This window comes from Pieris napi, chromosome 21 (genome assembly GCF_905475465.1).
Source record: "Pieris napi chromosome 21, ilPieNapi1.2, whole genome shotgun sequence".
NCBI lineage: Eukaryota > Metazoa > Arthropoda > Insecta > Lepidoptera > Pieridae > Pieris > Pieris napi.
This window is the reverse complement of record NC_062254.1, coordinates 4,908,448-4,921,453: the sequence shown is the minus strand read 5'-3', so window position 1 is coordinate 4,921,453 and position 13,006 is coordinate 4,908,448. Positions and strand designations below refer to the sequence as shown.

Below are 13,006 nucleotides of genomic sequence, written 5' to 3'. Positions count from 1 at the left end.
GACGTGACAGACGACAGTTGATAATGCTCTATCAATGTTTCTTTTCTTTGTCCTTATACTATGACTAAAAAGCACAGATTTCCTTCCTATCGTTACACACTCATATATATATGCATAAACTATATTGGTATTTGGTATCTGTGGACGTTATATTCAGAGTTCAGACTGTACATTTTCAAGAATAATCAATAAATAATTGTGGTTGTCCCTGAACAAATTGTTTATTTACAATTTTTTTATTTCTGATAACTTATTGTATCGTTCATCGCATTTGAATCGCATGCGACAGCTACATCTGAGGTATCCTGGTTTACTCTAACATTTTTAATTTAAAAAAATAGGGAGGAAAGTATCTCAAAGTTATAAATGTAATTTTTATAACTACATTAAAAAACATATTACTAATAATATAATAAAATAAAAATATTGTTTCAGAAACCAGAAACACAGGAAAAAGGTATATACAACTACATCTAGTAACAATGTCAAATGCTATAGTCCAATACATCTTAGTACGTACCGACTTATTACGGGATATGGCATGGTCAGTAGGCTCCGTTGTAGCACAAGCATGTCATGCATCAACAGCTGCTTTGCATCTTTATAAAGATGATGATTATACTAAAAAATACTTATCAGATTTAGACAACATGCACAAAGTAGTATTGGAAGTAAGTTTCATAAGATAACATATTTTCCTTCAACACTATTATGTGAAAATAAAAATTTCCAAACAAAAAGATTTTTTGATATATTACTGTAATATATTATGTATTATTTAACTTTCATATGGTACTGTAAATTATCTTTGATATCATAGTTGGTCATTTCTTAAAGAAAAGTTAAAACAATATTTACTATCTGCATCTTAGTATTACAGATAGTGAATTTATTTTTCTTTTTACAATAACCAAAATGTTTATTCAGGTACCTAATGGAGAAGCACTAAATCAGAAAGCAGAAGAGCTCAGTGAAAATTCAATTGACCATAAACTGTGGATTGAACATCCAGAAAACATACCCACTTGCTTAGCTTTGAAACCATATCCCAAAGAAGAAGTAAAAAAATATGTTGGAAAACTAAAGTTATACAGAACCACTGTAATATGCTAAGGCTATAATGATTTTATCTAAACAAGTAGATTTTTTTATTATTGAAAATATTTCATTTTTACTCCACTCTATTGTTTCTGCAAAGCGTATGTTTAAAATACTAACAATGTAAGTTTAGTTATTTAATATCACGCTTGATTGTTATTACAAAAGTTTGTAGGTTCATAACTATGTAGTACAAAACAAATGATATGACATTGTAAACTTAATACAAGTGAAGTTGTATCTAATTTTGTGAATTATCATTTTAATAGCTACCCATTATCAAATTATATCTTCTTCTTATAGTGCCATCTCCTTGCGAAGGTTGGTGATCATCATGGCTAGTTTCATTTTGGATGCCGCACTTTTAAACAATGACTTGGTGCTTTGACCAAACCATTGTCTTAAGTTTTTCAACCAGGACGTGCGTCTGCGGCCAGGTCTCCTTCTACCTGCCACTTTGCCTTGTATGATTAGTTGAAGGAGCTCCTCCTCCAAAACTACGGGTTGCACTCCGAGAGTGCCGGCAGACGCGAAAACTTGAATATTAACGTTGCGCATTTTTCATATTTTGGAATGGTTAGGGAATAATTTTGCACGAATTGCTTTAATTATCAGTATAAAAGTGCTATCATTTATGTGGTAGAATACAATATTTAATTATTGCACTATCGTACACAAACATGACAATTTATATTAGATATAATACGCTGCGCCAGCTGTGAGCTGTCTACTCTCCATCCGTCGTCAACTCGTCAGTGTGACCAAATCGTTAATAATAAAGCTTTAGACGTTTCGCAAAATGAAACCTTGAGTATTGACTTAAGGTCCAATTCCCCATGCATCAATGTATCTGAGGAAAGAGACAAATGAATTAAAACCGTAACTATATAGCACGAAGGTTCATAATCCTTTAAGAAAACATCCGTCTTACGAATTTGTCCTGACGCGAGTTTAACATTTTTTATCAATATAATAATCATTTACCACACAACAATTTGGTTCAAAGCCATTTTCTACAACAGCGTTTACAATGATCCACCTCGTGGCAAGTGAAATACTTTTAGGTGGACCTGCATTCTGCAATATCTTTGCTTGGCCAGCACTTATTCACAGAACATTGAACAATGTTCTGAGAACATAGCCGTGTATGTAAGTCTCGTAAACTGTATCATTTGTTTTATGTGGCTTCTATGGTACGCAATAGAACAAAATACGTCGGATGTTGAAATGTTGAAACATTGTAAGCGCCGAATATCTCCTGGCGCGCCTATCTACACTTAACACTACTGTTATTGTCCCGAGAAAAATTTATCCTTAATGCCGTCTAGCGCTGTATGTTGTAATACTATTAACTAAACAATCTAAAATAAACAAGCGTTTAATACGTTTAACATTTAAAATTTAAACATATTTTGTGCGCAGGAATAATTTAAAAAGCGTTATCTATATTTAGTCACCTTGGTTCTTTTCAGCCTTATCCGATTTTCAAAGGGTCATTAATACTCAAATATTAATATTTTTTTAAATATGTATTGGGTAAGTAATATCGATAAACACTAAATCTTGGACACACTGTAAATACAGATAAGAGTATACTACAGACTCAAATAATCATTAGGAATTCCGAGATTAATAAAAAAGATTTAGATTGTTCTTTGATTGACTCCTCTATAATAAAATACCTTTACATTGTGTCCAAACCAAAATGTTTGTATTGCAATTCGATATTTAACCACTTCAATCGATCCACGATTAGAACCTATCCGCAAACCGACTTATTCGGATTCAGTGACATCACTACTAATGTCAAATCAGTTTTGAAATTTGACTTTTGACCGACAACTAGTTAAGAATTAATTCTAATTCTGAATTTCTTAGTAATTATAAAATATTTGTTTTAAAGTTTTAGCCCGTTTAAGGTAGATTAATTTTGGATTTAATACGTAATCTAATGTGTAATAGTAGTTTATTGCCCAGTTCAAGTAGGTAAGTTGTATATGTATGAATTCTATTAACTCATCCATAGTCTTCCCGTCTTGTCATGGCTATTTTTTACCAGTCTTCTTAGTTTATGAAATGAAAACACAACATTCTTGCAATATAAATAATGCTGCCTTTTGACAATATACGATCAAAGAATATTGTCAGTATCAAAAAGTTTTACCTGTTACCTTGGCAAGTAATGTTTCTAATCATGAAAAAATAGTTTTATTCATACATGACTCATTGACTCATGAAGATAGGAGATACAGCGGGAAAGCTTGTGAATTTTTTAAAAATGTGTGTGCTTTTTGACAAATTTAGTGAAATAATTTGACTTTTGTATTACAGTTAATAAATTAAGCAAAAAATGGCCTCATCAAATACTTTACAAAAGGCAATCGATCTTGTCACTAAAGCTACAGAAGAAGATAAAAACAAAAACTATGAAGAGGCATTGAGGCTTTATGAACATGGTGTAGAATATTTCCTTCATGCTGTTAAATATGAAGCTCAAGGTGAAAGGGCTAAAGAGAGCATTAGAGCAAAATGTTTACAATATTTAGACAGAGCTGAAAAACTAAAAGAGTATCTTAAAAAAGATAAAAAGAAAAAGCCCATGAAGGCTGGAGAGTCAAACTCTAAAAGTGATGAGAAAAAAAGTGACAGTGATAGTGATTCTGATGATCCAGAAAAGAAAAAATTACAAGGAAAATTAGAAGGTGCCATTGTGGTTGAAAAGCCACATGTCAAGTGGAGTGATGTGGCTGGCCTTGAGGGAGCCAAAGAAGCCCTTAAAGAGGCTGTTATCTTACCTATTAAATTTCCGCACCTATTTACAGGGAAAAGAATACCATGGAAGGGTATCCTTTTGTTTGGTCCTCCTGGTACTGGTAAATCATATCTTGCTAAAGCAGTGGCTACTGAAGCTAACAATTCAACATTTTTTTCAGTCTCTTCATCTGATCTTGTATCAAAATGGCTTGGTGAGTCTGAGAAACTTGTTAAGAATCTCTTTGAACTGGCCAGGCAACATAAACCAAGTATCATCTTCATTGATGAAGTTGATTCTTTATGTTCATCAAGATCTGACAATGAATCAGAATCAGCCCGGAGAATTAAAACAGAGTTTCTTGTGCAAATGCAAGGTGTTGGTAATGACATGGATGGCATTCTTGTACTTGGCGCTACAAATATACCTTGGGTTCTTGATGCAGCTATAAGGAGGCGATTTGAAAAACGAATTTACATTACATTGCCTGAAGAACATGCTAGACTTGATATGTTCAAACTTCATTTAGGAAATACCCGACACGTGCTAACAGAACAAGATATGAAAGTGTTAGCATCTAAAACAGATGGATATTCAGGAGCTGATATAAGTATTGTAGTTAGAGACGCTTTAATGCAACCCGTACGTAAGGTGCAGTCTGCAACACACTTCAAAAAAGTGACTGGACCTAGCCCTACAGATCCCAATATTATTGCTAATGATTTATTAACCCCATGTTCCCCTGGCGATCCTGGGGCTATGGAAATGACTTGGATGGATGTGCCAGGTGACAAATTAGCTGAGCCACCAGTTTCAATGTCCGATATGTTACGTTCCCTTGCAACATCCAAGCCAACTGTAAATGATGAAGATATGATCAAGTTGAAGAAGTTCATGGAAGACTTTGGTCAGGAAGGTTAATATTAATAATTGTTATAAATCTTATAAAGCACTGAGCTTATATTTGTATAGCATGCTACTTACTTTCATAATGTAAGTTTTTTTGCAATTCTAATTTCTTGGGATAAAAGGCCTATAAAAAAGATTGTTTAATGAAATACATCTTGAGATTTTTATAAAACCATTATGCTTAAATAGATAGAAGAATTCATGAAAGTTTTTAATTTATATAAAAAAAACGGCTGCATCTTCTTCAAGTTGTATATTTTTTATAGATTTGGCATTTCATAGCCAATCTTTTCTAAAGGAATTAACCTTTGCTAGCATAATATGTAAACCAACAATTATTGCTATAATTAAATTTGCAATGTTACAACTTATATTTAATATTGCATAATATTTGAAGATTGAGCTAAGCCTTACAAGTAGATTCATAGTTAGTTATTAAGTTTCAAGAATCAAAAAATTCAAAACGTAGGGTGTATGTACTAATTTATATATTAAAGAAATTCTATTATTATGTTCTAGTAGTTACAACAACAATATATAATTAAAATTGTGATTTTATTAAGTATGAATTTATGTTTCAATTTGAAGACCAATGTTGGAATTGAGAGATTTCATAGAGGATAATTTTATATAACTGAGTTATATCATCTTATAGATGTGTATGAGTAATTAAATTTAATAAAATTATATTTGATGATAACGGCATAGTATATTTGTTATAAAAGCATTTTGATTAAATTTCAAATGTTAGGTATTCAAAATATTTTGCTGTAATTGGATATAATTTAATGTATTTCTTAATTTTTTCTCAATTGTATCTTAACATAGAGGTAATTTCCTTTATTTTTATTAAAATATGATAATAAATATTTGATTTGAAAGATTATTGGAGTTTCTCCTCATAAAAAGGGTCAATAATTCACCATGGCGTTTAATAATTGTGGGCGTTTTATGTCTATATCCTCTTGATTTTTTTAAAATAAAATCTATAATGCTCCCTCGTCCCATACACGTGGTTCAGGTAGTGCATACATTAAAATATAATTGCAGCAATACACAAATTATTTGGGAAAGTTTATATTATGCTATAGGATGGTTCTGTGATTTCGATTTCTACCAGAACTCACTTCACCTTCCTCTACGATTTGCCGCATTCGCGTGTGTGACCATGGCGGCGGCAATGTTATGAACCCACGTTGTGAAGAGCGATTTAGCGACGGAGATAGATAACCGTTGCAGTTTCCATGTCAGACAAAATAAAAAGTAAATAGCGGTATGTTTAAAAATTATGGAAAAATAAATGTGAATTCTATAATATATTTACAGAACACAGTCATTGGCATATTGACATGAAAAAAGTATGTATCTTGTAATTTAGTAGGTAGGTAGTTAATTAAACTTAATAACTGAGTTTCGTATATTAAAACAATTTTTTTAAATATTCATGGTGCGGTTATAAAAATAAAATTCATAATACTAACTTTAGTAAAGATTTTCTGTCAAAAAAATTTATTTACATTTTTTATATACTTATCATGATAAACTTTGATATAAAAATACATTACTGATGATAATAATTATTGCACTAAAGCTCGTTTCTATCTGGCGATTCGATGAATTGGTTTCTGTAATAAAAATAATAAAGTGTTAATAACTTTGGATTTAGTGTAATATCAATGTTAGCCTTGTGGCTAATTAGCTTGAACCATATAAGAAAAGAATCATATGAAATCCTTGAAAGCGTCATGTTCTAGAGTCTAGACACTATAATCGACGATGTTAAAAAGTGCATACTTATAAATTTTACTTGCCTTTTTAGCAAAATTACTCAATAGAATTACAATCGGAGGTTACGCCTATCTCTAAAGTTAAGATTACGGGAATAGACAAACATATTTCATAGATTTAGAACATTGTATGGTTCCACTCTAGGGAAATCGACTACATTGTTTAAACTCAATTCGCAATTCGATGACGCACTCGAGTCGAGATTGATTATACATAAAGTATTTATAATCTAACCCAAAAAATCATGGTGTTTTTAACGATAATTTAATAATAAAATTCAATGTAAAAAGTACGACTTAAGGTAAGCAACTTTTATTAAAGGCAATAAACAGGCCTTGAAAGACTTCCCTAAATGAAATTCGTCTTTGTATATCCTAAAGATTTTTTGCCGTTACATTTCAATCATCAACCCCCATAATTAGATATTAATACTCTCCACCCCTGCATTTTATTGGCCGTAGGTAAGGTTACGCTATTATCAACATTATGTAGGTGTATTTTATTTACTTGCTATTTTAGATGTCTACATAGGGAGATATGAAAAGTTCGTATATTGTTATTCACCTTTTGGTATAATATTTACGCGACTACTTGGTTAAAGTTGAGGAGAAAGGAAGTTGCTATTTACTTCGACTTAAAGGAAGGATCGTCGACTAGTCCCAGTGGCTGATGTCGAGAAGTTGTATATCTTTAGCGGACGAAAGGAACCCCTTTATCGCGTTTCAGGGTTTGATTGTAGGTGTCGCTACAAAGTTTATGTTAATAACAACTCCATCGTTAAGCTACGGTTTCCTAGAAAAGCGGTGCCGTTAACTAATGGCCGTAATGTAACGTTTTCTAGAGTTGAGTGTCACCGTAACGTCAAATAGCGGTGCTATCATTTGCATGATGGCCGTCATAGCGGTTAAACAGTAGTTCAACGTTTTTCGCGTGTAGCGGTGCGCATATTTAATTGATTTTGATATTTTGTTGAATGAACAATTAATTGATTTTGTTAAAAATCATGAAGCTTTGTACAATATCGAATCCAAAGAGTACAGACAAGCTCAGATGAAGCAAAATTTGTGGAAAGAAATTGGAATAACACTTCAAAAATACGATCGCACTACATTTTAGGAAACCACAGCTTGGCCACCGCAAAGACGGCCGTTATTAACAACCTTAAAATGATGGCCGTTAGTTAACGGCACCGCTTTTCTAGGAAACCGTAGCTTTAATGAATTACCTATTATAACTGTTCTCTCTCGCTTATGATTTCCTATGCTAGCAATGCATCGCACCCGCATATGAGGCCTGGCCTGCGCTCGAAGACCCAAAGTTGAAATATAAAAGCCTTGTGGTACTGGTTCAGGATCGTATTCTATCAGCATCGATCTATCCGTTACCTGAAAAACGTAAATACAAATTTAAATAATAGTTACAATAATACCAATAAATGCATATATATAATATATAAGAGGAAAGTAAAACAACATCAAAACAATCATTTTAATTTTTCATAAGCTAAGCTTATGGTAAACCAATAGCGATAAATTATTGGTCGACTTTCAGTACGGCCGAGAAATAATTAAGGCAACTTTCAGCACTTTTACTTATTTATAAATTGACAAAGAAAAGTTTCAATACTTATTTGGGTTTATTAAGTTTGCGAATTTTTTACCGCAAATATGACCCTCAATCTTTGAATATTTTCGATCATGTGACAGGCGTAGGATGTGATAACCTTTTTTGTTATTGAAGGAACAACCAAAAAATACTCGACAAATCTTTTGACTCATAATACGATCTTAGCACCCAGTATCTATTAATACGATAAAACCTACGTATAGATCACTTGTTAACGAACCTTAAAAACGTAATCTTAAAAGATTAACTATACGATGGCAACAATTATATTTATAATATTGTATCGGATCGAGATTAACCTGTTATATTTTAATTAGCACCAAGCTGTTTTAACTAAAGTATTGTATTCCACAATTAAAGTTCCTCTCAAAACCGAATGCGGCAGTTGAAAGTGGTAGAGTTTTATATATTTTAAAATAAGTACAACGGAAAAAGTTTTCATTCAAATACTTATGAAAGCTGGAAATTCGACGTTTTTCAGATTTTAAAAATACCCAACTGAAGAGCTCAAGCTGAAAACCCTTTTTGTTTTCGGTTAGCTCCATTCAACGACATTCCATTCGATATGAGATAGCTTCAAAATCAATTCAGATTGAGAGCGTTTCTTTTTTGTTAAGAAATTACGATATAGCAAAAGTGACTTGAAAATTGTTAGTACAAGGATATTGATTTAAGTGGAAGTTTAGTAGAAAGTTCATACTGCAAGAAACTTCTGATTCAAATTCTACTATTACAAACAATTTAAAAAAAAATCATTCAGGATAATCTTTTTTCCTCAGACGAAATTATAATACTACTAGTTTTTTTATACACGCAAATTTACGATGAGCAACAATATGGATGAATTTAGTGTGTCATCAACATATTACAGCGCCTTGGGCTTTGGCTATTTCGAACCAGGTCCAACACAGCCTCTTAGCAATAATTATGTCTTTAAATACAGATACATAGAAAACTATTTATTTAATTTATTAAAATATTTACCATATGTCCATCCATGTGCCATTCTAAAGCCGGTGCTGGAAATGCTTTAGCCGATGTGCAATTGACGTCCAGTGGCTCATGTAATTCATATATTCGTTCATGGCCAACTATGCGTGGGTTTTCGCGCGAGAAATCTGAAAAATTTATGGGATTCATAACATCAATAGGCGTCAATCAGACTGGTTTACGCACTGGTGTATCTCAAACCTCCGTAGCTCAAACGAAAAAATAACAGTGAACGTTGGTAAACATATCCCTGCCCCCTTTAGAGGTAGTGCCAAACAGGGACATTAACAATTACGCCCGCCATCCACTGCGAGCGGAACGGACCCATTACGGACTCCGCTATACTCGTAACGATGATTTTCATACATTTTCATTTCCGTGTGAAACTCGGTCAACTCGCTAACCTCATATCTGACACTTTCAACTCGCTCTCTCCGCTGCGCTCGTCTCCGCTTTGGTGGAAGCACATGTATGAAAATCATCGTTACGAGTATAGCGGAGTCCGTAATGGGTCCGTTCCGCTCGCAGTGGAACGCGCCATTATTAATCGACGGCTAACTCAGAACTTACCAGGTCATCGTTCCTATAGAGAATTGGGTTTTACTAACCTTTAATTGGATACAAATAAACTTTGGAAAGTAGGTTACATTTTTACCTACATGAACTTTTATCATGACTAAACATTTCAACCAAATTATGTTTATACCGCATTAAGGTATTCAGTTTTAAACACGCCTAAAAGCGTAAGTTGACTCACAATAAACTTCCATGAATGCCTCAGATTGTGCGGAGTGAAAAGAGGGCGCCTCTTCAGACACTTCGCAGCGGTAGAGGCCTCGGGATTTTAACGTCAGGTCCCGAAGGTGCACGCGGCGAGCGCTTGACCTCTCCAGCTGTTGAGGTTTTTATTAGTTTTTATAATTACTTCCTTAATTTATCTCATAATAACTAGATAGACTATGTACACTATAAGATTAAACTCTCATAATAATATATTCATTGGTCTAGTGGTTAGTACCCCTGACTGCGAATCCATGGGTCCCGGGTTCGATCCCCGGCTGAGACGAACATCGATGTAATGAGCATTTGGTGTTGTGCTTAGGTCTTGGGTGTTTAAATATGTATTTATATGTCTATCTATCTATGATATGTATGTATATCCGTTGCCTAGTACCCATAACACAAGCTTCACCAGCTTAGCATGGGACTAGGTCAATTGGTGTGAATTGTCTTTATAAAAAATAAAAAAAAAGATTATAAGAATGATCGTGGTTTTAGACATCAATAGGTAAACGAATTGTTGGATGATTGGTAATAATAAATTTATGTATAGTTTGCGTTTCACTTATTTACGCGTTTTTAAATAACTTTTTAAACCAAACGTAAAGAATAAAGACGAGAACAGTGTTGGCCTAATAGTTTCATCGTACGACTCTTATCTCTGTGGTCGTTGATTCGAACTCGGTGAAACAATGGATTTTTTTTATATACGCAATTAATACTCGTACAGTAAAGGAAAACATCGTGAGACACTAGCCTATTAGACAAAAAACAAATGATCATATAAACAAGATATGACAAGATGGTAAAACTAACGTATATACTAAGTATTCGTATAAGTAGGATATTCGTATAGGCTCGACGAAATCTAAAGTTCAATGTTTATATTAATGCTAAGCTATTAATATAAACAATGCTAACTTTACACAGTATTTCTAATATAATAAGCAGAAGTTACATTAGCCACATATTACAGTTTTAGTACACAGGTAAGAATACTATATAAAGGTGAACTCACGTATGTCCACATAGCAAAGTTATATGTAGGCTAATCAATATTTAATATCTATATTAAATATTGACTAGGACCGGAATATTCAATAACTATTTTTTATATTAGTTAATTATGTATGAGCAAGTTGACTGGCTGAAAATAATACATTATTAACTCTAAATTAATATTAACTAACCAATGATTGGCGGTTTTAATGTCGTAAATTCGATTAATAAAAAAGTTTTACATGTGTAGTATTCGCGTGATTCGCATTTTTTACTACAGTATATTTTGTGAAAGTTAATTTGTTTATGTCATTTCTGTAACTTTATTTAGATCATACTGTGAATAATGGTTTCATTATTAGCAATGCCGTCTGAAATCTCGAACATTATTATAATCTACACGAATACTGTCCAACAAAATAACTATTGCTTTGTCGGGAATCGAACCCAAGTTCTTCTGTACACACGAATTATGTCTTACCAAGTAAGCAAATGCATTAAATATAAATACTTAAAGTTCCAAGAAGTTATTAACGATATTAAATTAAAACTTGTAATTTTTAATGAATATTTTTCAAGATATTACAATTTTAGGTAAAACAACGATCATACATACATCAACTTTAACACCCTCCAATCTATGCGCGTGTTGTGGAGGCCTCAAACGCGGCATATATCTGTAGAACTCCTCATTATCCCTATACCACTTAACTGAGTATAACTTCCCTCCTTCCAAATCGTAGTCACAAGTTAGAGTGACGGATTCCCCACGTTGTTTCATACTTGGTACGGATATAGCAATGATTTGAAGGGTGTGTGACACTGGAAATTATAGAACGATAAATTTTATGAATTATTAAGGTTTGTTGCTTGGTTTTCTATAAGTTCTATCCAGAAATACTTAGCTATAGCTCAAATAATTCTGAACTGATTTTAATAAAACTTAGACTGTTGCTTAAATTGAAATCATCTAGATTTGTCTTTTGGTTTAACCTTTCAAGAAATTTTTTGTATAAACACATAAACAATTACAAATGTATTTATTAATTATACAGTTTATTGATAATCATATATAATCAAAATTCTAAATTATAACATAATTACAAGTCTAGTACATACAAGTGTACTACGTAATATGAATACATATAGGAGGTTTTTAAGAGCCCCAATTTTAGTAAAAGGTTAGTTTATTATTTAATTAACACGTAATTGCACTTAAAATAATAGAATTCGTCGAGTGTAACGGTGTAACGTCTTTCATAACGACTATTGAGAAAGATACGAAATTAATTGGAGGAAGTACAAAGTATTTAAAATATAAAATCTAATATGAAAATATAAAACGCAAATGAAAATTACAAAAATAATTATAAACATAAAAAATGCATTAACTTCATAGAATGAGTAAAATAAAACTTGTATACCTTTTAGATGAAACACAAGGAAACATAAACACACGATTCTGAACATCATTTTCTCTCAGTTAAAATTCACATTTCTAATTAATTTGCTTAATTTAGCGCATTATAATGTCATTGCGTTTTAAAATTATTATAGCACTCCAAGCGAGTGCAACGTAGCGGGCTCAGCGAGCAACTGTTGCTACGAAATGCTACGCGCGGTAATGCTACGGGCTACATCGTTCATGCAACTCGAATAATACGATTATAAATGAACGTTCTAAAATCGGGTTAGGATATGGGATGTGACTCGAAAATAACGAGATTAATGTATTTTATTCATCCCTAAACTTTAGACGAATATTTGGATTTAATGGTTCTACGAAAAATTGGGATATGCAAACTAATTTCTCAAAAATACTAGACTCGTGTCAGGGACTTAAGTAGAGAAAGACAATAGATTTTTTACGCTAATTTATCGTAGCCTACCTTTTGTGATAAATGAATTTCGAATATCGAACTATAAATTACAATAATCAAAGTAGACTTAAATGTAGATAAGAAAAGGGAATTTTCATCTTAATGAAAACGTTATAGGCTTTCAGAGGATTTATTTTGGGGTTTCGCGCGATTATTGCCGTATCAAAGTGCTACCCGCTGGATT

The 13,006-nt window shown here is 32.5% G+C and overlaps 3 protein-coding genes across 4 annotated transcripts; 2 read left to right on the top strand and 1 right to left on the bottom strand.

Annotated features, from left to right (window-relative positions):
• Positions 1-135: 135 nt before the first annotated feature.
• On the top strand, positions 136-1,343 carry LOC125060286 (putative peptidyl-tRNA hydrolase PTRHD1). The gene is made up of 3 exons (XM_047665106.1): positions 136-300; positions 436-671; positions 928-1,343. The coding sequence occupies exons 2-3, from the start codon at positions 483-485 to the stop codon at positions 1,111-1,113; spliced, it is 375 nt and encodes a 124-aa protein (XP_047521062.1). The 5' UTR covers positions 136-300; positions 436-482; the 3' UTR covers positions 1,114-1,343.
• A 1,583-nt stretch (positions 1,344-2,926) lies between these two features.
• LOC125060263 (vacuolar protein sorting-associated protein 4) lies at positions 2,927-5,643 on the top strand. 2 transcript variants are annotated; one of them, XM_047665074.1, is made up of 2 exons: positions 2,927-3,080; positions 3,430-5,643. In XM_047665074.1, exon 2 carries the CDS (start codon positions 3,449-3,451, stop codon positions 4,769-4,771), a length of 1,323 nt encoding a protein of 440 aa, XP_047521030.1. In that variant the 5' UTR covers positions 2,927-3,080; positions 3,430-3,448; the 3' UTR covers positions 4,772-5,643. The 2 variants fall into 2 exon arrangements, with proteins under 2 accessions (XP_047521030.1, XP_047521029.1); XM_047665073.1 differs by having other exon boundaries at positions 2,927-3,084.
• On the bottom strand, positions 4,863-12,527 carry LOC125060264. The gene is made up of 6 exons (XM_047665075.1): positions 12,367-12,527; positions 11,559-11,764; positions 9,921-10,056; positions 9,158-9,291; positions 7,773-7,932; positions 4,863-6,384 (listed from the first exon to the last, which is right to left on the bottom strand). The coding sequence occupies exons 1-6, from the start codon at positions 12,413-12,415 to the stop codon at positions 6,293-6,295; spliced, it is 777 nt and encodes a 258-aa protein (XP_047521031.1). The 5' UTR covers positions 12,416-12,527; the 3' UTR covers positions 4,863-6,292.
• Between the last annotated feature and the right edge of the window lie 479 nt (positions 12,528-13,006).